We start from the raw sequence: 26,381 nt of genomic DNA, 5'->3' as shown, positions 1-26,381 counted from the left end.
TTAACCCCACCATCCCAGAAGGTGTAAAGACAGCCCCCCAGGTTCCCATGCCTGTGTCCCGGGGCTGATATGGCCAAGCTTTCAGGTCATTCACTATACCAACCTCTTCCAAGGTTCCCAGGCTCCTAACCTCAGGCCCCCTGGGTTGTCATTGGTTGTTCTTCCTTCATAGTATCTTCCCATTTATTGGGCATATACTATGTGCTTGGCTCTGGGCCAGATACCTGTCCTCATGGAGTTCACCAGAAGTCACTTTGAGTCACCATTCATTCTTTTTGCCACTCCTCAACTTAGGAAGCCCTGATAACCACATGTGTGGATTACTGATTTCTGATGACTTGTTCATTCACTATAATATTTTTCCATCCTCAATCCCTCAACCTTCCAACTAATCCTCTTATACCACTGCCACATTCACCTTCTTAAACCGCAACCTGGGCCAATTTGTTCCCCTGCTCAAAGCCTAGCAATGCCTCCCATGTCTGGGGCACCTGTGCTCTGCAGGTGTGGCTCTGTGCTCAGTGAACTCCGGCGAAATCACCTCTGCTATTCCTGGTAGATGCTAAGCTTTCCTACCAAAATGCCCTTCCTTCTCTTCCCAGATATCCAAATCCTCATCTCTTCCAAGGTCAGCTCAAATGTCACCTTCTCCTGCAGATGTCTGAGTCCCTCAGGCTATGGATAACCCCTCCCCTCAGCACTGATGTTTGCCCAGGGTCTAGCCTGGACCACAGCTTTCTGCACCTGTCACCTCAACTGTGTCTGCTCCATTCACCTTGACTTCTCAGTGCTTCGCATGCAGCCCTGCACACTGAAGGCTTCTGCTGGAGACAGACAGATTTATGACCCAGTGACACTGAAAAGACCTTGATGCTGATTTGCTTCTGAGAATGGCATCTCGTGCTCACTTTTCAGGGTAACTGGAAATGTCGTGACTCAAGGACACAGAGTCTTGGTCTAGGTCATATCTGTATATTTTGTCCTGGGCCGCCTTCTTGCTTTGGTCTCTGTGCCTCGTGTTCCCCAGGCCCTGCCTGTTGCTGCTTCACTGACAAGGCATTGGCCAAAGTCCTCCAGCATCCTCTGTGGCCAGAGATAATCCTGCTCCCTCTGCCAATCTCTTCTACTGTATCCCCACATTTCCTTTCCCTTTTGTGGCAAAGCAATGCAAAGAAGGGCAATCAGAAACCACCAACAGCTGAGATAGAAATGGCCAGAATCATGGTCCTCTGAGAAGACATGCTCTGTTCTACCCCCAAGGGGATCAGCACGGGATCAGCAGTCCTTGCACCCACAGCCTGGTGAGGATGAGGTGGTCAAGATACAAGTGTGCACGAGTGGACACAGGAATACACAGGGGTCTACTGAGCGCAGCCTGGGAAGGCTTCTGGGAACGGGGATGGCAGAGTGCACGCAGACACAAGCAAGAGCATGCGACCAGGCCGAAGGCAAGGGAGGATGGTTTGTGCAATGAACAGAAATCAATTGCATATGGATCGAGCACACAGTGTGAGGCAACTAGAAAGGCTTTCAAGAGCTAATACAGGGCTTTATAAGCCACATAAACAAATTTAGATTGATCCCAAAGCACGACGAGCCTTGGGATGACCGTAATGAGCATCCGCCAATGAGCTCTGTTTAGAAAAGATGCCCTGCTCGGTTTGGTTCAGTGGTTAGAGCAAAGAGTCACGGGTTCAACTCCGGTCAAGGGCATGTACCTCAGTTGCGGTTCGGTCCCCAGCCCTGGTTGGGGCCATGAGAGAGGCAATCAATCGATGTGTCTCTCTCACATCGATGTTTCTTTCTCTGTCTCTCCCTCCCACTCTTTCTGAAGATAAATGGAAAAACATCCTCTGGGGAGGATTTTTTAAAAAGAAAAGATAAAGCTGTGTACTGGGTAAAGAATGGGCGAGCAGGAACAAGTCTGGGCAATTAATAATCGCATTGCGACACTAGCATTTTGGACATCCTTCAACTGCCACACTCCTCACCGACATTACGATTATTTGTTTATTGACATTTCCATCTCATCTGATAACATGTGAGCTGCCCAGGGAAAGGAAGCATGTCAAATAGACCTTTGGAGCTCACCCAGTTGCCTGGGACAAAATAGGAATTCAATTACTATTGAATGCTGGAATAATACTTTATCATTATATTGTGGTTTACAAATAATTCCACATCCAGTATGTCATTTAACCTTCAAAATGACCCTGTCACCCGGGCTGATTTGGCTCAGCAGTAGAGCGTTAGCCACGGACCAATGAGTCGAGGGTTCAATTCCGGTCAAGGGCACGTATCTCAGTTGCGGTTCGTCTGTGGCCCTGGTCGGGGTCGTGCAGGAGGCAACCAGTTGATATGTCCCTCTAACATCGATGTTTCTCTTTCTCTCCCTCTCTCTCTCTCTCTCTCTCTCTCTCTCTCTCTCTCTCCCCCTCCCTTCCACTCTTTCTGAAAATAAATAGAAAAATATCCTTGAGTGAGGATTTAAAAAAAAAAACAAAGACCCTGTCAAGGAGACATTCTTTTTTTAAATTTTTTATTCTCACTCAAGAATACGTTTTATTGATTTTTAGAGATGAAAGGGGGAGAGAGAGAGAGAGACATAGATGTGAGAGAAACATTGATCAGTTGCCTCCCGTATGCGCCCCGACAGGGAATTGAACCAGCAACCTTCTGGTGTATGGGACAATTCTCCAACCAACTGAGCCACTCAGCCAAGGTAAGGAGACATTCCTAATCCCCATTTTACAGATGCAGAAACTGAGGCTCCAAGAAGCTAAGTGACTCGTTCAAAGCACATAGCCAGAAATCAGGTCTCATACCTGCAGGTCACGCTGTCCTTAACAATCACCCCCACCCCTGAGGGAAGGCCTGTCGCCCTCCTCTGTGGCGGGCAGGCCCAAGTAAAGCTGCTGAGGTTTTCCAGCTGGATGGGAGAAGCTTCTAGAAAAGGCAGGGCTCTCCATTACTCCACATCCATCCTGCTCCTAACTCAAGGTGCAGCTCGGCACAGGGACACCGATTTGAGAATCCCGACGTTCTGGGACGGCCAAGCCAAACCCAAATCGAGCCTAGCAGGCTGGGGACAGAGAAAAACTGGCCCCCAAGAGCCAGGAAGGAGAGGGTACTTCCTCTGGTTCAGGTTTATGAATCATCATTTGGTGTAACCTTCTCCAAAGAGATGTGGAAACTGGGGCCAAAAGGAGGGTAAAGTTGGGGCGAAGCTGGCACTGAACTTGAGGCCTCCTGGATCTCATGGTAAATGATGGTAAGCCGAGGGGAGCCCTTTCCACGGGTCCGTGGGAGCTCAGGAGGGGCCTCTGAACCAGCGGAGACCCTGGGGCTGGGCTGGCCAGGACGCCCACCCTGGGCACCTCACTGAACAGGGGCCTCCTCCCCTCACTCACACCAGCCAGGGGCTATTTGTCGCCGGCTGGCTGCTGCTGCCCACCGGGAAGGGGGCTGAGAATGGGGGTGGAAGGACTTGGAGAGAAGGGTCGGGAAACCACTGCCTGTATGCTGCAGACCTTGGGGGGGAGGGGGACTGCGCTCTGCAGGACCCCAGGAACAGAGCTGCTGTGTCTCCTCCCAGGAGGGGCCGGAAGCCCGAGGGGTGAGCTGGCAGACAGACCTGGAAAAGACAACTTCCGGTCTTCAGAAGTTTTGCAAAGTCTGTGGCCCTTTCAACTTTTCTGCTGGGTGCCCTCCCCGCCGCATCTCCAGACCTCTTCTCCTCCCCCTCCCCCTTCCACTTCCACAGTCCTGCCCTTTCTCTGAGGACACCCCCTCCCTCCCACTGCTGACGCACTGCCCCGGCCAGATAGCGGTGCCCAGACAAGCCCTCCTGTCTCCAACCCCCAGCCCCACATGTTGGGGACCAGAGGGCACAGCACAGCACCTCTTCTAGTGGCTTCAAGCCACAAGCCCGGCCTTTGGAACATCTGTCACAGGGCGGAGACTCCAGGAGTCTGGGGCCCCGAGCGCTCGCCCTCGCACACAAGCACGCGGGACTCTGGTCAGGCTGGGAAAGAAATGGGAGGTGCCAGGACCCCAGGCACCACAAGCCGAGCAGAGTCCTGTAGACTCTCGGCCAGGACAGACAAGGACCCCGGGGCAGCCTCCAGGGCGTCTTTCACCTGAAGGGAAGAGCCCTTCTCATGAGGGAGAGCCAGGTCAGCCACACAGGGCGGGCACTCTTGCCCAAACACTATGCAAGTTACTTGTCCTGGGCTGTCCTTACAGACCAAGAGGGCCTGGAAGCTTCCCACAGCTCCAGAGGCTGGAACATGGCAGAGGCAGCTCAAGAGATGTCAGAAGGGCCCTGGCCAGTTTGCTCAGCGGTTAGAGCGTCGGCCTGCGGTCCGGAGAGACCCGGGTTCGGTTCCCGCTAAGGGCACGTACTTCGGTTGCAGTTTGTCCCCAGCCCTGGTTGGTCGTGCGGGTGGCAGCCACTCGATGTGTCCCTTCACGTCGATGTTTCTCTCTCTCTCTCTCTCCTTTCCTCTCTCTCCCTCCCACTCTATCTGTACAAAAAATGGAAAAATATCCTCGGGTGAGGATAAAAAATAAAAAATAAAAAAAAAAAAGAGATGTCAGAAGGGAAAACAGTCTCGCCAAGTGCCCTGGCCTAGAGCCATCAGCTAATAAACAAACCCAGTGGCCATGCACTGTGCTAAACTCAAACGTTTCTGTGCCCGATCCCAGTGCCCCCCTGCTCCCAACACAGCACGAAAACTCAACTCAAGACTGGACATGGCCCAAGCGAACAGGGCAGGCGTGGCAGGAGGTGTAAGTAAGCACTGGTGACTGGGCATTTTGACCCACAGCCATGGAAAATTTTCACTCCCTCTCTGGTCCTCTCCTATGAGGATCCAGAATGGAATGAGGCAGAGAACAGGTGTGACCAGAGGTGTCCGGTGCAGGCCTTTAAAATGAACTTTCCGAAAGGAGTGGGGAGCTGACAGTGAAGGGTTAAGAAGGACTCCTGCTTCAGGGCAGGGCAGAGATTTCAACATCCATGCGAGTCACTTCTCTTTCCTAGACTGACTCAGGAGAGAACAGGTCCGGGGTGGTTAGTATTGCCGTAATAAGAGCTCGCATCTGCAGAGTGCTTGTTTGTTTACATACAGCACTCTCACATATATTAGCTCACTTGCATGCCATAGAAAGAGATGAGATGAGCTCAGAGATGCCAGGTGCTGGGGGTAAAGCAGGTGCTTAATACGTTAGTTCCCTTTCTCCCAGCACGACCCAGTGAAGTAGGAAGGAAAGGTATCTACATTTTATAGTAGAGGAAACTGAGACCCAAGGCTCAGGAAAAGTCACATGGTTTATAAGTGGCAGCTGGGTCTAGATTCCAGTCTTCTAATCTCTCATTTTGGGTTTCTCCTTACACATTCCATTCTTTCTCATGTGGTGGGAAGAATAAGACGCCGTGGACAAAGAGAGCTGGTTAAAATCCAAGATCTGCCAATTAGCTGTGTAACTTTGGACGAGCTTCTGGAAGAATTTTTAAAATGTGCCAAGAACAAAGTAAGCATCAAATATCATTTCCCACCCTCCCACATAAATGAGCAAATGGGAAGCCATTCCCTCTCTCTCTCTCTGTCATAAGCACATGTCCCTAATTCCTTCTACCTACATGCCTAGAAAAATGCATTGGTTACCAAGAGTTAGGGACCCATTTTGTAGAAGAGAAAACTAAAGGTAGGTGGCACTATGCCCGAAACCAGGGCAAAATTCCTCTGAAACAGCTGCTATGTTGTTTTGGTTTTTTTTTTTTGTGGGTTTTTTTGGTATGTGCCCGTAGCAGGAACCGAACCTGGGACTCTCTGGTCTGCAGGCCAACACTCCAACCGCTGAGCCAAACCGGCCAGGGTGCAGTTGCTATGTTTTATAAATTTTTTAAAACAACTAACAGAGTAAGAACAGTAATACACATTTATTATTAAATAATATTCAAGCAACACACAAATGCACAAAAGTAAAAAGTATGAGTTCTTCCCCCATTCTTCTCAGGGATAGCCCTGCTAGTAGCTTTATGTTCTAGGTTGGTTTTCCTACCTAAACATTCATACATACAGACCTTGGTTTCCTGGTTCATTTTACAAAAATGGAATCACAAACATTTTTTTCTTTTTTAATTATTTTTTTTTTCTTTATTGATTTTGAAGGGAGAGGGGGAGAGAGAGAAAGAAACATCAATGAGAGCGAACATGGATTGGCTGCCTCCTGCATGCCCCCCACTGGGGACTGGGCCCACAGCCTGGGCATGTGCCCCGACCGGGAATCAAACCAGCAACCTTTTGGTGCATGGGTCGATGCTCAAACCCTGAGTCGCACTGGGCCCTTTTTTTCCTTTGAAACCTTAACTTCATCCTCCTATTAGCTCTGGGAACTGCCTCTAGCAGCCATAGTCAGATGTCCTCAGGACCCTGCCTGCCCAGTGACAGAGCACGGGCGAGGCACTGCAGACACCTGACTCTGGCTTTGCCGTCCTGTGGGCACCTCAGTCTTTCCATCCACAGTGTGGGTGTGTTCGTGACTGATTGACAAAGGCCTCTCTCCGTGCACAGCACTTTGATATAGTGGGCCTTAAACCATCCTGTCCAGAGAAGTGGGGCAGTTGTCATCACTTGCAATGCCCCCCGGAAAAATCAGGGGCCAGAGAGGTTCTCCAGCAAGAGAACTGCAGTGGACACGGGTTCCCCGATTTCTGGTCCTGTGCTCCTTCCTCTGTGCCTTTCTTGCTGAGCCAGGAAGAACCCAGGCCCAGGACTTCCTGGAGCAAGGAAACATGGGAATACGGGTGGTATTAATGCCACAGCTCAGCCCGCTCCAGAGGCAGCACGGCTGCCCTGCCTGGCAGAGAGCATGCCGCTGCATCTGAGTTCTAGGGACGCCTCATTCACACCACACCGCTACAATTTGTCTGATCTGTTCATTTCCCCTTTCACACAATCCTGGGAAGTTCAAAAGCCATAGCGAGTCCAAAGGCCTGCCCCATGAGACCCTCTGCTGTGGTGTGTGCTGCTCAGCGCCTCCTCCTGCCCCTCGGCAGGGTCCCAACCCTTTTTCCTACCTACCCAAGCCTACTTGGGTTTCTGTCCTGCTCTTAGCAGCTGGTCCCAGGGAGAAAGCTGGCCACAAGGGGAGCCGTTTTGCTCTTGTGGGCTCCCTAAAGGAACCAGCTACTCCCAGCTCACTGCTGCCCTCCCTCTGGCAGCCCGGGCCCTGGTAGTGGCCAGGGGTACAGGGCCCATGCCTTCCGGGCACTCTGTGTCCCCCAAAACCCTCAGCCTGGCTTCTCGGCTGCACTGGTGGATGTTCGGGGCCGGACGGCCCTTGGTGACGCCTAGCCCAGGAGTCTCAGAAGGGTTTGCTGGCTCAGATGAGGCCAGAGGCTCCTCTTCTCTGAATGATCCAGCCCTTCTCCAGAACAGGCCCCTCACTTGGGCCTCAAGGTGACCTGTGTGGGGCCAATGGTCTCGCCCTCAGGGACAGAGTGTTCCAGGCGGTCTCCAACACCCCACCCCCCTCCTCGCACAACATCTGCATCCCAGGGTGAGGCTGTGACGGACACCGAGCCCTCCGAGGACTCAGTCTGCCATTCGAGCCTCCCAGAGCCTGCCAAATACCTGGAAGTCACCAGAGGAAATGTGTTTGGGAAAATAAATTCCACTTTAGAGGCTCCGTAGTGAAAGATGTGTGTGTGAACATCACCAAAGCCAAAGGGGTCCCTCCGGCATGTTAAACCCTGTGCGGGGCGGCTCCGTCTCCCACCTCTTTTTCCAGGCCCTGAGACAGCTCTGGGTGCCTTCTCTATCGCTGCATTTATGCGTCTGAACTGAGAGTTCCGTTTCACTACGCAGCAGCAGGGATCGCTCGTACAGCACTTCTCTTTACTCCCCACAAACCAGGAGGAAAACTGGGATCCCCATTCCTGATGCAGAAACAGGCTCCAGGAAGGAAGGTGTCAGAGTATGCTTGAACAGGTCCATTCAGGGCCATACTGGGCACTCCAACCTGCCCTGATCCGTCTGCACACTTGCAGGGTGGCTGTTATTGACCCCATTTCACAGGAGAAACCTGTGGCCACACAGTCAAGTGACAGGCCCCCAAGCAACCAGCCACCAGGGGGGCTCCAGCTTAAGACTCCAAACTGGGGGCCCCTTCCCTTATCCAGGACTCCTCTTGCCAGGAGGAGCATTGGTCTTCCTAGTAACCTTGGTACCCACTAATAGGTGTTTCCTAGCTGGTGAGAGAGACCGAGCTGTTGCCCAGGACAACACCAAAGCTGTTATAACTGAACTAGCTAAAAATAAAGGAGGAACCGGTCCCTCAAGGGGAACAAAACAGCTCTGGAATGTGGTGGCGCAAGAACAACAGGCTTCCTCCTGGGCCTGGATGGCTTGGCACAGGCCAGCCTCCAGACTCAGTTCCCAATGTCCCAGGTACCTCTGGACAAAAGGAAGGAAGGATCTTAAGGGCAGACAGTTTTGCTTTCACTATGAGACAACCAGACCCTAATGCCAAGAGTTGCAAATACTAAAGGCTAGTTGCTCGGGGCCTTTCTTTCTTTTTTTTTATTCTCACCCAAGGACATTTTTTGCACTTATCTTCAGAGACAGTGGGAGGGAGAGAGAAAAACGTCGATGTGAGAGAGACACATGAACTGGTTGCCACCCACATGACCCCAACCGGGGCCAGGGACAAACTGCAACCAAGGTATATACCCTTAGTGGGAACCGAACCCAGGACTCTCTGGTCCATGGGCCGATGTTCTCACCGTTGAGCCAAACCAGCCAGGGCTGCTCGGGGCCTTTCGCTTGACTGTGTGGCCACAGGTTTCTCCCGTGAAATGGGGTCAGTAACATCCGCCCTGCAGTGTGCAGATGGATCAGGGCAGGTCGGAGTGCCCGGCGAGAAATCCAAAGACCTCAGGCTTCCTCCAGCTGCACTCTCCCTCTCTGACCTTGATCAAGTCACGTCCACCTGTTTTCCATAAGTAAACAGCAATAATGAAAACTGCCACACGAGCTCCGTGACACTGGATCCTCAGAATGCAGGCTTTCCAGAAACCCTGCCGAGGCGGAACTGTACCCAGGATCGCCGCCCCACTCAGGGCCCTGGTGCCTATGCGCTGTGATCCGCAAAGCTGCACGCCCCTCCCGGGCCTCTCAAGGTGCCACAGGTGTGTTCTGGGTGAACGACCATGGTAATATCCGGTATTTGTACAGTTCTGTACACTTTCCAAGTGTTTCTACATCTACACTCTAATTTGATAAATGAGCAGATAGTAAGGCAGGGCTCATTTACCCCATCTGACAGGTAAGTAAACTGAGGCACAGAGAGCTTGATGCTCTTGGAACAACACTGTTCAAGCTAGAGGGATCCTTGAGAGGTAATGGATTCCAGCCTCCAGATTTTACAGAAGAGGAAACTGAGGCCCAAGGACCCCAGGAATCCACTGCTTTAAATGCAGAGTGCCTCTATCCAAACTCCTGAGCCACAAAATTCACTGTCTAGCTCTGGCCAGTCTGGCTCAGCGTTAGAGTGTCAACCCGCGGACCAGAGCGTCCCGGGTTCGGTTCCCACTAAGGGCATGTACCCTGGTTGCAGTTTGTCCCCGGCCCTGGTTGGGGCCATGTGAGTGGCAACCACTCGATGTGTCTCTCTCACATCAATGTTTCTCTCTCTCTTCTTCCCTCTCTCCTTCCTGCTCTATCTGAAGAAAAATGCAAAAATGTCCTTGGATGAGGATAAAAAATAAAAAAATTCACTGTCTAGTAGAGTGCTGTCCAATGAAGATATGATATAAGCCATAAGTGCAATTTAAAATTTTCTAGCCCGACCAGTGTGGCTCAGAGGTTGAGCATCGAACAATGCACCAAGAGGTAAGCTGGTTCCCCAATCAGGGCACATGCCCAGGTTGTGGGCCAAATCCCCAGTGGGGAGCCTGCAGGAGGTGGCCAATCAATGTTCTCTTTCATCCATGTTTCTATCTCTCTCTCTAAAATCAATAAAGAAAAAAAATTTTTAATAAGATTCAATTTTTTAAAAAATAAAATTTTCTAGTACCCACATTTTTAAAAAAGCAAGTGAAATTAATTTTAATAACATTTAACCCAATATATCCAAAATATTATTCCCACACATAATCAATATTTTATAAATTATTAATGAGCTATGTTATATATCTTTTTGTCATACAAAGTCTTCATAACCCTGTGTGTGTTTTATATTTAACAACACACCTCAAACCAGACTCGCAACATAGCAAGTGCTCAGTAGCACATGTGGGTCGTGGCACTGTTCTGGACAGTGCAGCTCTCTGTCACTCCAGTGGCATCATCGTGGGAGCCTTGGGGGATGGTTTCCACTGGAGAGCACCACAGTGCGCTGCTGTGGACTCTGGAGCCCTGGATGACAGTCCTGGTTCTGCATGCACAGCGAGAGATACCCACTAGTGTCAGAGTGACCTGTGTTCCATCCCAGCTCTACTGCTTTCAAGATCATGTCAATTCGCCTGCCCCACATGTAAGATGCAGGAGGAAAGACCTACATCCAAGCTGTAAGGACTAAATAAAGCAGGTGAAAACAGTCTGTAACTGGAACTCTGCGAAGGTGAGGAGGTGTGTTTATTACAACAGTGGCCTTGTTCTCCTACTCCACTCACCCCACCCACCAGGGAGGGTCCCAGAAGACACCAGGGGACATCAGAGAAATGAGTCAGAATGAAAAAGGCTGGAAGCAAACCCATGTGTCAGTAAACAAGGAAATCAGCTGCCTACAGCACATCCAGGCAGAGGCTGGAGGAGAATGCTAGGAGCCGGCATTCTAGAGAGCATTAGGGGGTGTCCTTGTAGGTTAAGCAGTGGGCTCCCCGGAGGTCCTTTTAAATGCAAACAAGAATGGGGGAGGTGGACAAACAAAAAGGGTACAGGGAGAAATGTGAAAACCAGGAACAATCCCTAAGATTTTACTGTAAATGACTTTATTGGGCCAATTTCCTTCCCAAGTAAAGGGAGCTGCTGGACACTGAGCAGCTGAGTGGTGAGGGGGTGGGAACTGGCAGCCACCAACCAGTGTGCTGGTGTTGAGGACGTTGGGAAGGAAGGAGAAATGGGAGTCAGAGCCCCTGAAGGGTCCTGCACCCAGCTCTGCCCCTCCCCCACTCTCTCTCTTCTTAGATCTGTTCCCCTAATGAGAGAACTGGGTTCTGAGTCAGGGGACCTGGTAGTGTTCCTGTCACTACCACTTGACAAGTCACTTCACCACGTGGGGCCTCAGTTTCCTCATTTCTAACCAATTTTTAAATACGTGTTTACTTTTTTAGAGAGAGTAATGGAGAGGAAGATAGAAACATCGATGTGAGAGAGAAACACATCGCTGTTTCCTGCAGCCCTCCCCACACACGCAATGGGGATTGAGCCTGCCACCCGGGCATGTGCCCCAACCAGCAATGGAACCAGTGACCTGTTGGTGCACAGGACTACGCCCATCCACTGGGCCACAAAGGCCAGGCAGTTTCCTCACTTCTAAAAGGAGATGAGGCCTTCCTCGAGGTGGATAAAAGCAGGGCTCTCCCAGCAATTCCACTCCTACGCATATACCCAAGAAAAATGAAAGCATATGTCCACACAAAAAAATGTGTACACAAATGTTCACAGCAGCATTATTCACACAGCCCAAAATGAAAACAACACAAATGTTCATCAACTGACAAACACATAAGCAAAATGTGGTATGTTAAGAAGTACAAATTGGTTGTTAGAATGACCAACCTCAGAGGGAAGAGGGGGGCAGGAAGAGATAAACCAAAGAACTTATATGCATATATGCATAACCAATGGACACAGACAATAGTGTGGGGATGGCAGGAGGGGGGTGGGACAGGGGAGGCGGGGTCAATGGGGGTAGAAAGGAGTGACATCTGGATTCTTTCAACAATTAAGATAAATTTTTTTAAATGTGCTATATCGATACAACTGCATATTATTCAGCATTAAAAAGAATGATGTGATGGTACATGCTACAGCCTGGATGAACCTTGAAAACATCATAGTTTGTGAAAGGAGCCAGACACAAAGGCCACGTATTGTGTGATTCCATTTATATGAAACGTTCAGAAGAGGCAAATCCATTTATAAAAAAAAAAAAGGAGATTAGCAGATGCCAGGGGCTGGACGGAGGAAGGAATGGGGAGTGACTGCCTAATGGATATGGGGTTTCTTTCGGCAGCGCTGAAAATGTTCTGCAATTAGATGGTGTGATGGTTGTACACTCTTATGAATATACTAGAAACCAATAAATTGTAAACTTTTAAGTGGTCAAATTTATGGTATGTGAGTTATATCTTGATTAAAAAATAAAAGCAGGTTAGGAAAATGTCTGGAGAGAAGATACAAATGTCAATTATATTTATTTATATTGGCAATAATAGAAATAGGTATATATGTTTAAAATAAATCTTTTATTTTAGAATATTTTTAGATTTACCAAAAGATTACAAGGACAGTACAAAGTGGTCCCAAAATTCCTCACATGATTTTACCCATTGTTTTTTGTCTTGTTTTTTAATTTTTTTTCCTTTACTGATATACTAGAGAGACAGAGGAAGGGAAAGGAAAAGAGAGATAGAAACATCAATGAGAGAGAACATCAACTGGCCGCCTCCTTCATGCGCCCCACTGGAGATCAGGCCCACAACCTGGGCATGTGCCCTGACCAGGAGTTGAACCAGCGACCTCTTGGTGCATGGGTCGACACTCAGCCACCGAGCCACATCGGCCGGGCAGGTTTCCCCATGGTTAACATCTTACTTTACTATGGTACATTAAAGAATAAAAAAAGAGCCCTGCCAGTGTGGCTCAATGGATTGAGCTTCATCTTATGGACTGAGAGGTCCTGGTTCAATTCCCAGTCAGGCACACACCTCAGTCTCGGGCTCAATCCTCAGTAGAGGGTGTGCAGGAGGCAACCGATCAATGTTTCTCTCTCACATCGATGTTTCTCTCTCTCTCCCTCTTCCTCTCTCTCGCTCTCTCAAAATGTTTAAAAATTTATATTTAAAAATAAAAATATTTAAAAATAAAAATAAAAGCAGGGACTCTGCCATCCAACTTGGGTCTGAATGCTGGCTAGCTTTTGTGTGTACTATGTAAGTCCTCATCCAACAGTGGAGATCATCACAGTACCCACCTCAGAGGGGCGCTGTGGGGGGGTGATGCTTTCAGCATAGTACCTGGCAGCAGACGTGACAGGCATTATATGTTGGCTTCAATTAGTGTCATTACATTAATGATTAGGTAGGGCCTATGACAGGAAACAAACGGGCCCCTAGGAGGCATTCAGCACACCCTTCCCCCGGAGGTACCCTCCGTTCTCCACATCTGCAAGCCTGGAATCAAGCTTGGGATCAGGTACGTGGGCTCCGACATTTTCTGCCTCATGCAGAAATGGACCTCTCCCTTGGCTTCTGTTTGCAAAGGGCTGAGCTGCAGACTTCAAGTTTCAGTTTCCCCTGCTGTGGGGGCGCAGCCACCCTCTCCTTTGCTGGAAGACAGTCTGGGGGAGACTGCTGGCTTGAGTTTTGTCTAACAGAGCTGGGCACGCGTAAGGGACTGATAAGCCGGCCAACCCTGCCGGAGACAGAGCCCCTCAGGAACAGAGAGGGTGTGTGGGCAAACGCACACGTGTGTGTTTGAACTCCCCAAAAAGTTTAACAGATTCATGCCGGATCACAGCGGGCCACGGAGGGTGCTCACAAGCCCTTCTTGCATCTGCTCCCCTCCCCAGCACAGTGCAAACGCGTCAGCAGTCAGTGGTGCTGGCCCGTGCACAATGAGCGCTGTCAACTTCGTCTAGTAACCCTTCGCGACAAGGGCTCTGCTTGATAAGGTAAAACTAAGAAATGGCTCAGTTGACCCATGCACCAAGAGGTCACTGGTTCAATTCCCAGTCAGGGCACATGCCCAGGTTGTGGGCCTAGTCCCCAGTAGGGGGCATGCAGGAGGCGGTCAATCAATGTTTCTCTCTGTTTCTCTCTCTCTCTCTCTCTCTCTCTCTCTCTCTCTCTCTCTCCCTATCCCTTCCTCTCTCTAAAATCAATAAAGAAAAAAAAAAAAATTTTTAAGTTTAGCAGACTGGTGAAGGACGGTGAAATGCAGGTTATAAAAAATAAATAAATAAAAATAAAACTAAGCTTGAATGCTGCAATGTAAATGGAAATAACTGAGAAGAAGCAGAGTCCTTAAAAATTATCAAACGTCTTCAAAGGTGTGACTGTACCAAGGGCTGGGTGAAACCAGAGGAGCCTGTACAAAGTTCTGATGGGAGTGTGACAATGGAGGACGGCAACTTGGCAAAATCTTGGAAATGGGAAGATGTACACACTCCTCTACCTACCATTTCCACCCTCAACACCGCCTAGAGCCCAAAGAAACGTGCAGGTGTGCTGAAGATGCGCACAAGACTGTAACTGGAAACATTAAAAACCCCAAAGCCCGTCAGAAGACTAGATATACTAACTGTGGTGTACTCACACAATGAAGAGCATACAGCAGCTTAAATCGATAAGACAGAGTTATATGGACGAACATGGGGAAAAATCCCCAAAGTAGACTGTTGAGCTAACAAAAGCAAGCTGCAAAAGGATACGTACAGGATAGCCTCATTTACAAAAGGTTAAAATCATATAAAGTAACACTACATATAGATACATGATATGTGATAAAAGTATAAAATCATGCATGGAAATGATAAACACCAAATTCAGGACAGGGGCCAGCTATGGACAGAGAAAGAAATGGGATAGAAGGGGGTTCAGTTGTAGCTGTGATGTAATAATTGAGTTTCATTTCTCAAATGAAGAGCAGATACACGCCTGTATGTTTGTCAACTTGGATATTTTTTATGTACCACAACAATTTCATAATAAAAAATTAGCTCGTGTATACATATTCCAAAGGAAATCATTAAAATCAACAAAGGTGGGTTTTCCTGGAGGAAATAAGCAGAGGGAGCAAGAATAGCCCTCTGGATCCCATTCCAGATATTCTTAAGACCTTAAGAAAGTCACTTATCTCCTCTGGAACTCCAGTCCCTGTTTCTAAATGGGGAATAAAATCTCTGCCTTCTGTCTGCAGCACACCAGGGAGATGGCAGGATGACCGGGGGAGGAGCTGCGAGGGGGAGGGACCTGCCCTGGGACACACCAGGACAGTGCTTCAGGTCCTGACATACACACATTCCCACACGCACACACCTAACTAGTATCTGACAAGACACCCATGGAGTGTTGGGGGATGCTCAAACCATTAACAAGAGAAAGAAAAACTACATTTTAGTAACTATCCATTTGACTCTCCTTTATAAAGTTTCTAAGTATATTTTCTTTTGTACACCCAGAGCCTGGCTTTAAGCAATTTCTAAGCTATTGCTTTCTCAAGATCTGACCACTGGCCTCTATCTACTTCCTTGGCATTCTATGTTTTGCACTTATCATACGACAGCAAAAACTCATTGACACTCCATGAGAACAGTGACCCTTTTAACCAGGTTCATAGTTGCCCCCCCGCCTAACACAGTACTCATAAAGGACTTAAACATTTTCTGAAGAAACCATTGAATTTCCATGATCGGATTTGATTGTAAAGGTCCTCAGATCAATAAAGCAGGTGCCAGCAGTCCAGACATGACTGCTTCCTGGACGCGGAGGTGTATGGCCGCCTCTTCAGCCAGTACCTCCCCCGGGGCCTCCTCGGGCGTGCTTAGAGCTGACTCAGTGGCTAAGTCTATCAGGCAGGAATCCCTGACTGCAGACACACAGGGAGATGGTACTAGCTATGTTAAATCAGTCTTTTTAGGAGAAAGCTGCCCATGCCTTCTCCAGCAAACAGCAGGAGCGTGGGAGGACAGCGCAGCATGGCCAGATGTGCAAGTCCCTCATACCTACTCACTTTCCCAGTTTACTGCCTCACGACAGCCTCAAATTACCAAACCAAATGAAGTGTTGGGCTTCTCTTGGGGGAAAACTCCTAGGAACACCCAAGGTATAGAGGACAGGGATTATGAAATGAATGTTCACCAAGGAGTGAGAGGCTCTTCCTGGATATCTGTATAATGCCATACCAAAAGGGGCATGAGACATTTTTCATAATTTTCTAACACTCGTCTCTCTCACCCGTGAGCAATAGGGGCATTTTTTAATGCTTGCTTTTGCAGCTGGGACACATGGGCCTCTGAGGAAATAAGACCTTGGGTAGCCCTTTAATTACTAAGCATATTCTCCCCCACCTTCCCTGGCCAAGCACTCTGAAGATTCCTGGGTTCTGGCTTTTGGGACTAATCATGCCTGCAAGTGGGGATCACTTAGGATCAGAGGAATGCCACCCAGAGAAAATCCACTGGCGTGGATTTTGCTCACCATTCTGACAATCCTGTAGAAAAGAAAGTCATCTTTCTTTAGAGGCCAAGTTTCTGACCTTGCTGGACTCATCTTCCTTTTCTGAACGAACAGAGGACTAAGCAAGAGTTCACTCTCCTGCAGGTTTCTAATGGCTACACTGAGTGGAAGAAGCTGGTGAGATGAGAGGAATGTTAAAAGTTACTTGGAGGTCAAAGGACTCTGTCTCTAGCTGCAGAATTAGCAGATGTCTAGGACTCTGATGAATGGAATCTTTCACAAGCACACATGTGCCTCCTTTTCCTCCTAAAAGCACTAGAAGAGTGAAAGGAAATTATGTTTTGTGCTTAGTTGAGTCTAATGCCAGGATACCCTTTTCACAGGACTCCATTACTCAATAATATGCAGATACAGTCTGGAAAATGGGGCTCCAGGCTGGGGAGCCAGACATTTGGCCTGTTTCAAACCAGGATATATTTATGAAGTTGAATTACTGACATATCTCATAGACAATGGAGAGAGAAATAATACGCTTTTCGTGATCATTTTTGTGTCTTGAGCAATGCCAGAAAGCCTTCCCTGGCATCACCCCATCTCCCCTCCTCCTACAGATAGGCCAGAGGGCAAGAAGATGGATAAGGGTTAGCAGGGGATGCCAAGGCTGTCTCTGGAGCCCTGAACACTGCCTAGGGCTGAAGGGCTGAATCATCATGGCTGCCCACAATTGTTCTCACTAGGTACCCGTCTGGTCATAGGTAAGGCCGAGCTCCCACAGGAGGAACAGGGCTTGGAGGCCTTCATCCCCCACTCAGCTTTTCCTGCAGTCAGTGGTGGGTAGGAAGAAAGGGCTGGTCTCTAATAAGTCCTGAGTCCCAAGAAGGCAGATGCAGTCCCTCAGCATGTGCACAGGTGGGAGTGGGGAAAGATGACTGGGGCATCAGAACAAGTGCCTGTTGCCCTGGCCAGTTTGGCTCAGCAGTTAGAGCGCCGGCCTGCGGTCCAGAGACCCGGGTTCAGTTCCCGCTAAGGGCATGTACCTCGGTTGCAGTTTGTCCCCGGCCCTGGTTGGTCGTGCGGGTGGCAGCCACTCGATGTGTCCCTTCACGTCGATGTTTCTCACTCTCTCTCCCTTCCTCTCTCTTCCTCCCACTCTATCTGTACAAAAAATGGAAAAATATCCTCGGGTGAGGATTAAAAAAAAAAAGAACAAGTGCCTGCTTATGTGCTCAAGAGGCCCAGGCAGGCAGCTTCCCAGCAACTGCACCCACGATGGCAGTGCCACACGGCCCATAATGCAGGCCAAGGTGATCGATCCCCTGGCAGGAATCCACAGTCCCACCGTAGAGCAGTATGAGAAGTCATCAGTGCAAGAAGGCCATCTTGTTTTTATGAATCTCCTTGACCAATAATATTATGTAGTAGACGCTTTGGCCTTAAGACCTTCTCCAGCAAGGTTCTGGGGCCAGAAGAGGGCAGGGAAGGAATATCAGAATCCTAATCTCAGAGGAGGAGGGATCTGAGGACTAACTGATTCAGAAGTCACATACTCAGATGTCTATAGGAGCCTGGGGGATAGAACATGAATCAGGCCATCATGAGGAATGGAGAGTTCTGGGGCCACAGTAGACACTGTGTGCCTGATAAAACAGGTCCCACTAAGTGCAGTCCTAACCTCAACCCAACTCAGCCCTGGAGACCATACAAATGGTGGTGGGTGTGGATGCTGTTGGCTTCCAAGGTCATCTGAGTGCCCCTCCTCCCCCAGGGACCTATTGTCTTGAGCTACAGAGGGCACCACGTGTAGGGAGAGAGCAGTGAACTCATCCAGGCCTTAAATTCCCACTGTGAAATAGAAAGACCATCACTGATACACACCATTTTAAGAAAAGCCATGAAATGCACATGTTGGCATGCACAGCTCCCTGAGCTCAGTGGCCAGAAGGAAGCTCCAGGGTGCTTCACAGGGTAAGCATGAGTGCCATGGTTTGACTACTCCAGAGCCACTGTCATTTATAGCCATGAGGGACGGTGGCGGATTCCCCGGCCTGTCTCCTAACTACCCCACTGTAATCCCCACTCAGCACTGGATCCAGGATTCAAGCAGCATCCCCAGGGCCTTTGTCTCAGCACTTCCCCCTCAGCTGATTTTCGAGAGCAGGCTGGTCAAGTTCCCAGTGAAGAGAGGCGGAGACCTGGGTCACACCCTGGCTCTGCCTCTAAGTCACTGTGTGACCTTGATGAGGTCACCCTCATCGGGTTTGCTTCCTATTGTACCAAAGGAAGGGGCTGTGTTAGGTGGATAGGAAGAGACTGAACATGTGGCTTATACAGCAGAAAATCCAGGCCTGTTGCTCCTGCCTCTCACCTGTAGGTAACACTCCCTTGTTTGAACTCTAAAGTGAGGCTGACTTTGCTTGTCCATCCCAGCTTTCCAAGCAATAATATCACCCATTTAGGGTGTGGGTGGGTCAGGAGGCTGTGCTACGCCTGGCACTGATGGGTCTTTCCCTACAGCCTAAGCTGTTTCTCAAAAACATGGTGGCAAAGCTGGCATAAGCGAGAGAGACATCTTTGAGGCCTGCCAGCAGACAGCATTTTATAGTATATGCCAAAGGCAGCAACACCTGGGAGATGCAACCATGTGCAAGTGCACACATGTCACAGCATACATGTCAAAGCCTCCACTCAACTCAAAAGACCAGTCTCTTATTTGAGCTCCCTGGACTGGCTGGAAATTGCAGCTTTAAGAGAGCGGTCACGTAGAGGAATAAAAAATTCCATTCAGACATGCCATGCTCCAGTCCTGAGGCCTATGAGCAAAGTTTCCGGTGGCTTCCCCTGCGTTCCAGGAAGCCAGGCCGGTAACTCTGTCGTCAGATTAAGAAGCAACCGCAACAGCTAGAAGAGCTGGGGTGACAGCTTCTCCGGAGCACTGGACGCCCTCCGCCCGGAACCCCAAATATGGGACGCCTGGCCTCCCGTCAGCACCCAGGCCTGCTGCGCGCTCAGCTCCCCAGCATCTCTGCGATCACTACTCCGCCCACGGCGCTCAGACCCTTGTAAAGACAGGCCACCTCCCCGCACGGCCGTGGCCTCATCTGACATCCACACTCCGTTTCAAGGACACTGCAGCAAGCAGCCCCGTCTCGGGGGTCTTCCCTCGCCCCCCGCCCCACCCCAACACACACACACGCACACCGAGGCAGTTCCTGGGAGAATCAAAGGGCGAAGCCTGGCCCCACCGCCCAAGGTCCAACCAGTGCTGCCTGGGAAGGCCAGGCGCGGGAGGATGGAGGCTGCGGCGCAAAGCGGATGCCGGAACGCAGCGGCGCGGCCAGAGCGCTGGGCGGCGGCGCGGACGCGGCTCACCTTTTTGACCTGGTCATCCTTCAGCTCCGTGAAGTAATAGGCCAGGAGCTGCGCGGCGATCATGCTGGCGGTCCGGGGCGCGAGGAGTCAGGCGTGGGACCAACGTCGGTCCTCCGCAGCCTTGGCGAGCAGTGGTCCTCGGGCTGCTGCTCGGCGGCTCCTCCTCCAACTCCCGCGGCTCCTCCCCCACGGCCCGGGCGCGGCGGCTCGCGCGCTCCCGTCTCCGCGCTCCCGCGCCAGGAGGTTGGCAGCCGCCAGCAGTCCCACCTCCTCGATGCCCATTGGCTGCCGCGCGCCTCCGCAGCGCCAGGAGGTGGTGTCCCGGCCAGGGCGGGGGGCGCGGCGGCCACTCCCTCTTGCTCCGGAAAGGGGAGGGCGACGCTGCGATATCCCCCCGGGACCGGCATCTCCTTGCACGTCCTCCACGTAGGGAGCCGGCGCGGGGGCGGGAGGTTCTCTCGGGCGCGCACCGTCACGCGTGGTGGCACCGTGGCCGGGTGGGGCGCAGCGGAGAAGTGCGAGGCGTGAGGAAGGCACTGCATCCGGCACTGCCCGGATGAGCGACCGAAGAGGGCCTGCTGCGAGAGGGGCGGCCCAGAGGGGCGGTCCCCTTCCTCGAAATGTGGGCTCGCCCGGGGAGTTCCGTGTTTGGGGAAACGCGGGGATGGGGCTAGCAGAAGTAGGCGTGGAAAGCGAGCTGGGCCTGTGTCGGCGGAAGCGGGAGCCCAGCCTGAGCCCTCGCCTCCTTGCACTCGGTCCCCGCGCCAGCCGGCTCTCCGTGGGCGCAAGGGGCCAAGCGTGGAGCCACCCGGCTCCCCACGCGCAGTGCATCACCGACCCCAGCCCGCCCACTTGTGCTGTGGCGCCTCGGGCCAGCCCGGCCTGATCCCCGGCTGGTGGATTTGTATTGCTAAACCAAGAACGATTTGCCACCTGTTCTCCCCCAATCAACAGTTCTGTCCCCGAGGGCTGGCGGGACTTGGGCCGCAGGTCCCCACCTAACAGACCTCCACTTCTTCTAAGGCATCCAGGCTCGCTAAGGTTAGGGGGACAGTTTCAGCGCCCCTCTTAGATGCCACCTTTTTTACTTCCTCAGAGGAAGTTAGCCAGTTTCAAATGGAGGAGGGGAGATGCGCAATCAGGTATTTATGCTGCTGCTAGGACTGATAGCAATCTTTCGATTCTTAGAGTATTCCTTTCTGTGTGCCAGACACCAGGATCTTTACTGCCTTCGGAGATGATATGTAATGAGCTCAAAATACAATGTGGTTACTACCCTGATTCAACAGATTAGCAATTTGAGGTGCAGGGAGGTCATGCATCTTGTGGGACTTTATACAAGCAAGAGGTCCAGATCTGGGATTAGACCTTAGGTCTGTTTTCAGAGCGGTGCTCACCCTTGAGGTTTACAGCCCTCCAAGTCGTATGTAGCTCTCTGCCTAAATAGGCCATGGTCCTGAGACCAAAGCTGCACCATGTGGTGCCCTAAGATGGCTAGAGTTGTCTAAATGGCACCCCCTACCTCCACCCCAGCCTTGAATCCTGAGAGCCCCTGGCTAAGCCTTGGAAAGATAAAGTGGGAATTGGGAGATGGCTTAGATCCAGGATATCTCTCCTCAGGAACATCAGGGGCCTGACCACTGCCGTTACCAACTGAAGAAGACCTCAGATGAAGCCCTTAAGGCCCCAGATCCCGCAGTCAGAGCACAGCCCCCACCCCCTGGCTTTATGACTGTGACATCCTGAGTCACCTCTCTGAGCCTGCATCCTCATCCACAAGATGGAGATACTAATGCCCACTCCCCCCACCCCCTTGGTTGTTGTGGAATATGTACTACAAATTAAATACCCATTTATAATATATACTTAATAAACGGTAGGCGTTATAAGATTGGGGAGCTGATGAAGTTTAAACTTCAGGGCTTCTCACTTGTATCCCCCCATTCTAGGCCCTGAGAGGGCCTAGCAATTTTATATTTGTAATTTTGAATTATTTTCCAAAGAGGCTCCCTGAAATTATTTAAGCTTTAAGCTCCACAAAACCTGGACTTACCTCCCTGATAATATCACTATGAGCCAGGAACAGAAAGGTTTTCTGGCATCCATCAAACACTTACACTACCTACATGGCCAGAAAGCAAAAGTGGGTGAATGAGAACAATTTGGTTGTTCCCAAGTGCCATTTGAGTCTTGCAAATGTGATTCTGCTAGACTCACAAGGCTGGGTGCTCCTTGAGGATCAAGACTGTGCTTTGCTAATTGCTCTTGTGGACCCAAAAAAAGGGTTCTATGGAAAGTAACCTCACAGGGTGATCTGATCATAAATTTCTAATAGGGCTGCTCAGGGAAGGTAGTCATGCCCCAGGCCTATAATTTCTTTAGTAAAATGTTTTAAACCAACCCAATCCAATGTTCTTGTGCATCTAGGTTAACACACCTTTGAAATTCTAGAAGATTCCGCCAAGTGGGTATTAACCCTCAAGAGAGCACATTATCTTAACTATCCTCTAATTTAACCTCTGCTTTACTTTCTCCAATCCCCTCCTTAATTTTAAATGCAAAAAAAGAAGCTCAAAACTGCTTTCACCAGGAGCATTTTAGATCTTGCTCCAGGCATATGTCATCAGTTTGAATTAAACAAATTCAAAAGGATTTTCTAGAGGTTTAGACGGACGTTCTTATGTTGACACTCTGTTCCCAAATCTATCATAGGGCCTGGTGCTCAAGATAGAATCAGCTCAGTCAGTTATCTGGAGCATACGTACCCCTTAACCCAGGCCCCTGCTAGCACTACCATGGCGCTCTCATTACAACTGAGATCTTTGAGCTGAGCCAGGCTGAAGCTGACCCTCTCAATGGCCAAGCTATCCTGACATGTTCTGTTTGCAGGCAGGGAGGCTGCCAATGCTTTCTCTTCCCTGGCCTTGGAGAAACTACTCAAGGTGACTTACTCCTCCCCACCACTTGAATGTAACCAGGCCCCAGGGCCTATCAGTATTTCCTTATATCCCTAAACCTGACCCACTGCCTCCTTCCAACCCCCATCCTCATCACCCTATGCCAGAAATATTACAAGAATCTTCTAGTTGCCTTCCTTAGTTCCTGGCTTCTCACCATCCAAGTCACTCTGAGGTCCAGGCTACATTTGTCCTGCTAATCACATCATAACCCTGTCCCAGAACCCCTGGTGGCCCCCTTCTTCCTGATAGAGCCAATTTAAACATTTTTGCCTGGTGCCTGAGGCCTTCTGTAATCTGACTTCACTCTTCCTCACTTATCTCTTCCTTCACCTTTGGTCACAGCAATGCCACTTCCCGCTGTCCTCAGCCTCCACCATGTCCATTCCATTTGAGACCCTGCTCACATTTCCTTGCTTGCCCTGCCTTCTCCACTCACCTCCACCCGACCAAGTATCTATCCGGCATAGGGCCCAGCTCACCCACCCTCCCCATAAAGCATTCCCTGACCGTGACTACTCACCCCAGACTCCCAGGCCTTAGCACCTCCACAGGGCAAAATCGAACTGTACTCACAGTCCATATAGATCTAGACCAAGGCTCTTCTTTACAGGTGCAGAACCTGAGACACAGCCAGTGCGCCATCTTGCCCAGTGTCGGGTTGTGGTAGAATGTGGAGCTGGGGCTCAAACCCAGTTCTGATGCCCAGCCAGTACTCTGTCCATCCTTCCCACTTCACTGCAGCCTGGCCTCAGATAAGTAACACTGAGTCATGACAAACTGCCTGATACCGTTGACTGTCTCCAGGGGGCCAGCCTTATCTGCCCCAATCAGACATCGTCCTGAGGCAGAGCCCACGCTGCACTGCCGTGTACCACACTGGGTTCAGAGCTGAGCCTGTGTCCCTCTGTCAGGCCAGTTATCACCTCATACTCTTCTTTATTATTCTGCCTCGTTTTGCTGTCACATAGCTCTTAGACCTCAATTAAGCCCCCTTGCTGATTACTCTCTGGGTCCTTGGGAAGAGCTGCCAAGACCTTAACCACAGGAAGTCTACTTCCAGAAGTCTCCTGCCCTCACCCTCCAGATGGCCCTCCCCTCTCCCTGAAATCCCCTGGGTTTCTTTGTTCATTCGCTGTGCTTCTCTCAAGTTAGGGAAGAGGGTTAGGGTCAGACAGTGCCAGGCTGCCACCCCCCTCCCCAAACACACCTGCCGGTAGGAGACTGCAAGCTGTCAGTGTAGCCACTGCCATGTGACCCGGCACTAGGAGTGTTACCGCCCACTTTCCCTCTGGTGGATCCGGTGGATCGAAGCTGCTCCCCAGCACCTGGGAGCACACTTCTAACAGCAGCGTTTTCATAATGTTGACAGTTAACAGAGCAGTTTCTCACTTATTCCCTCATTTCTCAATAACAGGCTGCTGAGGTTAGAAGGGCAAATACCATTATCCCCACTTAATCAGTCATTAGGGTTATGGAGATTATAGAGCTTATCTAAAGTCTCAAAAGAGACAATGAAAAAATAAAAATTAAAGCCAGTGCCCCACCATGGCAGCATCGTGTAACCCTGACACAGTCGTCGGGGGTTGGGGGTGCATTCTGAAAAGAAGCACCTGGAAGGGAACCTGACCTCAAGTTTGTATTACTTAGAGCCAGGGTTTACAACCTGGCTGCACAGGAGACCCGTCTGCAGATCTTTTACAGATGCTGATACCCAGGACCCAGCCACAGAGATGGCTGAATTGATCTAGGGTGCAGTTCAAAGATCACCTTCTAAAAGTTCTCCAGGTTCTCCCTGGCCGGTTTGGCTCAGCAGTTGGAGTGTCGGCCTGCGGACCAGAGAGTCCCGGGTTCGGTTCCCACTAGGGGCACGTACCCTAAAAAATAAAAATAAAAGTTCTCCAGGTTCACCCAGCCGGTGTGGCTCAGTGGTTGAGCGTCGACCCATGCACCAAGAGGTTGCTGGTTTGATTCCCAGCCAGGGCAAATGCCCAGGTTGTGGGCTCGATCCCCAGTCAGGGGCATGCAAGAGGCGGCCAATCAGTGATCTCGCTCATCGATGTTTCTCTCTCTCTCTCTCTCTCTCTCTCTCTCTCTCCTTCTCCTTCTCCCTTCCTTTCTCTCTAAAATCAATAAAGGGGAAAAAAAATTTTGTTTAAAGTTCCCCAGGTGAGTCTCAGTTGCTGGCAGGATTGAGGACAACTGATTTAGATCCTAACTTTGCGGGGGAACACCTGGAAGAAATTTCTGCACTGAATTGGCCCGTACCGTTTTTACCAGTCTCTCCAGGGCAATGCTGAAGGCACTTTCTCCTGGGTCTTAGTGACCCTGCAGACCCAGAGCCACTGAGATGAAAGTTCATTTTTACTTTCTCATTAATTTTGCAGACAGGTCTGTTTCCTGCAGGAGAAGGCTGGCGAGGAGGCCCAGGCGCCCAGCCCTGGAGGTAATGGATTTGGAAAATGACATTCTCAGCCTGTCTCCTTTCCTCTTTCATTTACCCAAAGTTCTGCCCTCTGACAACATCATAACAGAGGTTGTAAACGGGCAACCACCAGGTTAAAAGTGGTGTGCAACATACCTTATTTGGCCCACCAATGTTTTCTAAATGTGAGCCAACACTTGAAAATTAGGAGATTTCATTTTAAAATACAGGTCTAAGCCACACAGGTTATTGAGGCAACAATCGGCTAGAACTGGGGGCCCACTGGCCCCTTCAGACAGGACAGGGGTGCTGAAGCTTGCCCCAGGCCCCACCCAGCCCACCCACTTCACTACACACTGCTGACTGGCCCTGTAGACATTTAAATTTCCAACCGATAACTGGAATTTATAGGAAGAAGGCCTCGGGTATTAGGGCTGGGACTAAGATGAATGAAGAGAGGTGCCTAGGTGTGAAAATCCAAATCTTGCACCCTAGGCACCTCTCTTGCATCACCCAAGTCTCAACCTTCTCAGACCCCTGCCTGCCAGCTTCTTGTTCAACCCTGACCTGTTTACCTGGCTAACAAAGGGCCTGTCCCCAGAGACATCTTTCTCAGCTTCTGTCCCAAGAAGGCTTCTACTCCCCTTGGGGATGAGAGTCTCTCAGGGGAGCCAAGGAAAGCCAGTCTGGCTCTGTCACTTCCTGGACATCTCATCCTCATTCCATTGCGTCTGAACCTGAGGAGTCTCCTAGGCATAAAGAATGACAGCCTGAAGGCAGGAGGGTTAACCAGACTGCTGAGACCTGCCCTGCTGCTTATCTCAGGCGGACTCCTTCCCCAGAGGAAGCTCGTATCTTGTTGGAACAGAGAAATCTCAATGACCCTGCTGGTTACCCTGGGTTTCCTGGAATAGTTCTCCCCAGTGCCCATACACAACTGCTATCACGGGGCCAACAAGAGTTCCTCCGTCCTGCCCCTTAGAATTAACACCAAAATATAGAGGGAAATGCTCACGCCAACTCCTGGGCAGGGTTTCTGGCTGTGGAATTTCACAGCCCAGCAAATTAAACATACAAACAAACAGAAAACTAGGCACTGGATCTTCTAATTTGTTATGAAAGGATACTTTTTTTAAAGTTATAATTTCCATTTCCTACCACCATATGTCCCTAAAGGAAAAGAAATTTTAACCAAGAGAAATACAAATAAGGACTGTTT

At 50.3% G+C, this 26,381-nt stretch overlaps 1 protein-coding gene across 5 annotated transcripts in view; it reads right to left on the bottom strand.

Annotated features, from left to right (window-relative positions):
• HK1 (hexokinase 1) overlaps window positions 1-25,910 on the bottom strand; it is a 68,835-nt gene extending 42,925 nt beyond the window's left edge. Inside the window, exon 1 of one of the 5 annotated variants that reach the window (XM_036265613.1) lies at window positions 25,738-25,910. Coding sequence is in view for 3 of the 5 variants with exons in the window: in XM_036265610.1 (XP_036121503.1) it covers window positions 23,314-23,382 (69 nt within the window). In the remaining 2 variants the exon portion in view is untranslated. Of the gene's footprint in view, window positions 1-5,282; window positions 5,372-19,780; window positions 19,942-23,260; window positions 23,505-25,737 lie in introns of those variants that run through there. The other 4 variants (XM_036265612.1, XM_036265610.1, XM_036265611.1 and 1 more) reach the window with 4 other exon arrangements.
• Window positions 25,911-26,381: the final 471 nt, after the last annotated feature.

This window comes from Molossus molossus, unplaced genomic scaffold (assembly GCF_014108415.1).
Source record: "Molossus molossus isolate mMolMol1 unplaced genomic scaffold, mMolMol1.p scaffold_m16_p_17, whole genome shotgun sequence".
NCBI classification, from domain to species: Eukaryota; Metazoa; Chordata; class Mammalia; order Chiroptera; family Molossidae; genus Molossus; species Molossus molossus.
This window is presented reverse-complemented; position numbering and strand designations above follow the sequence as displayed.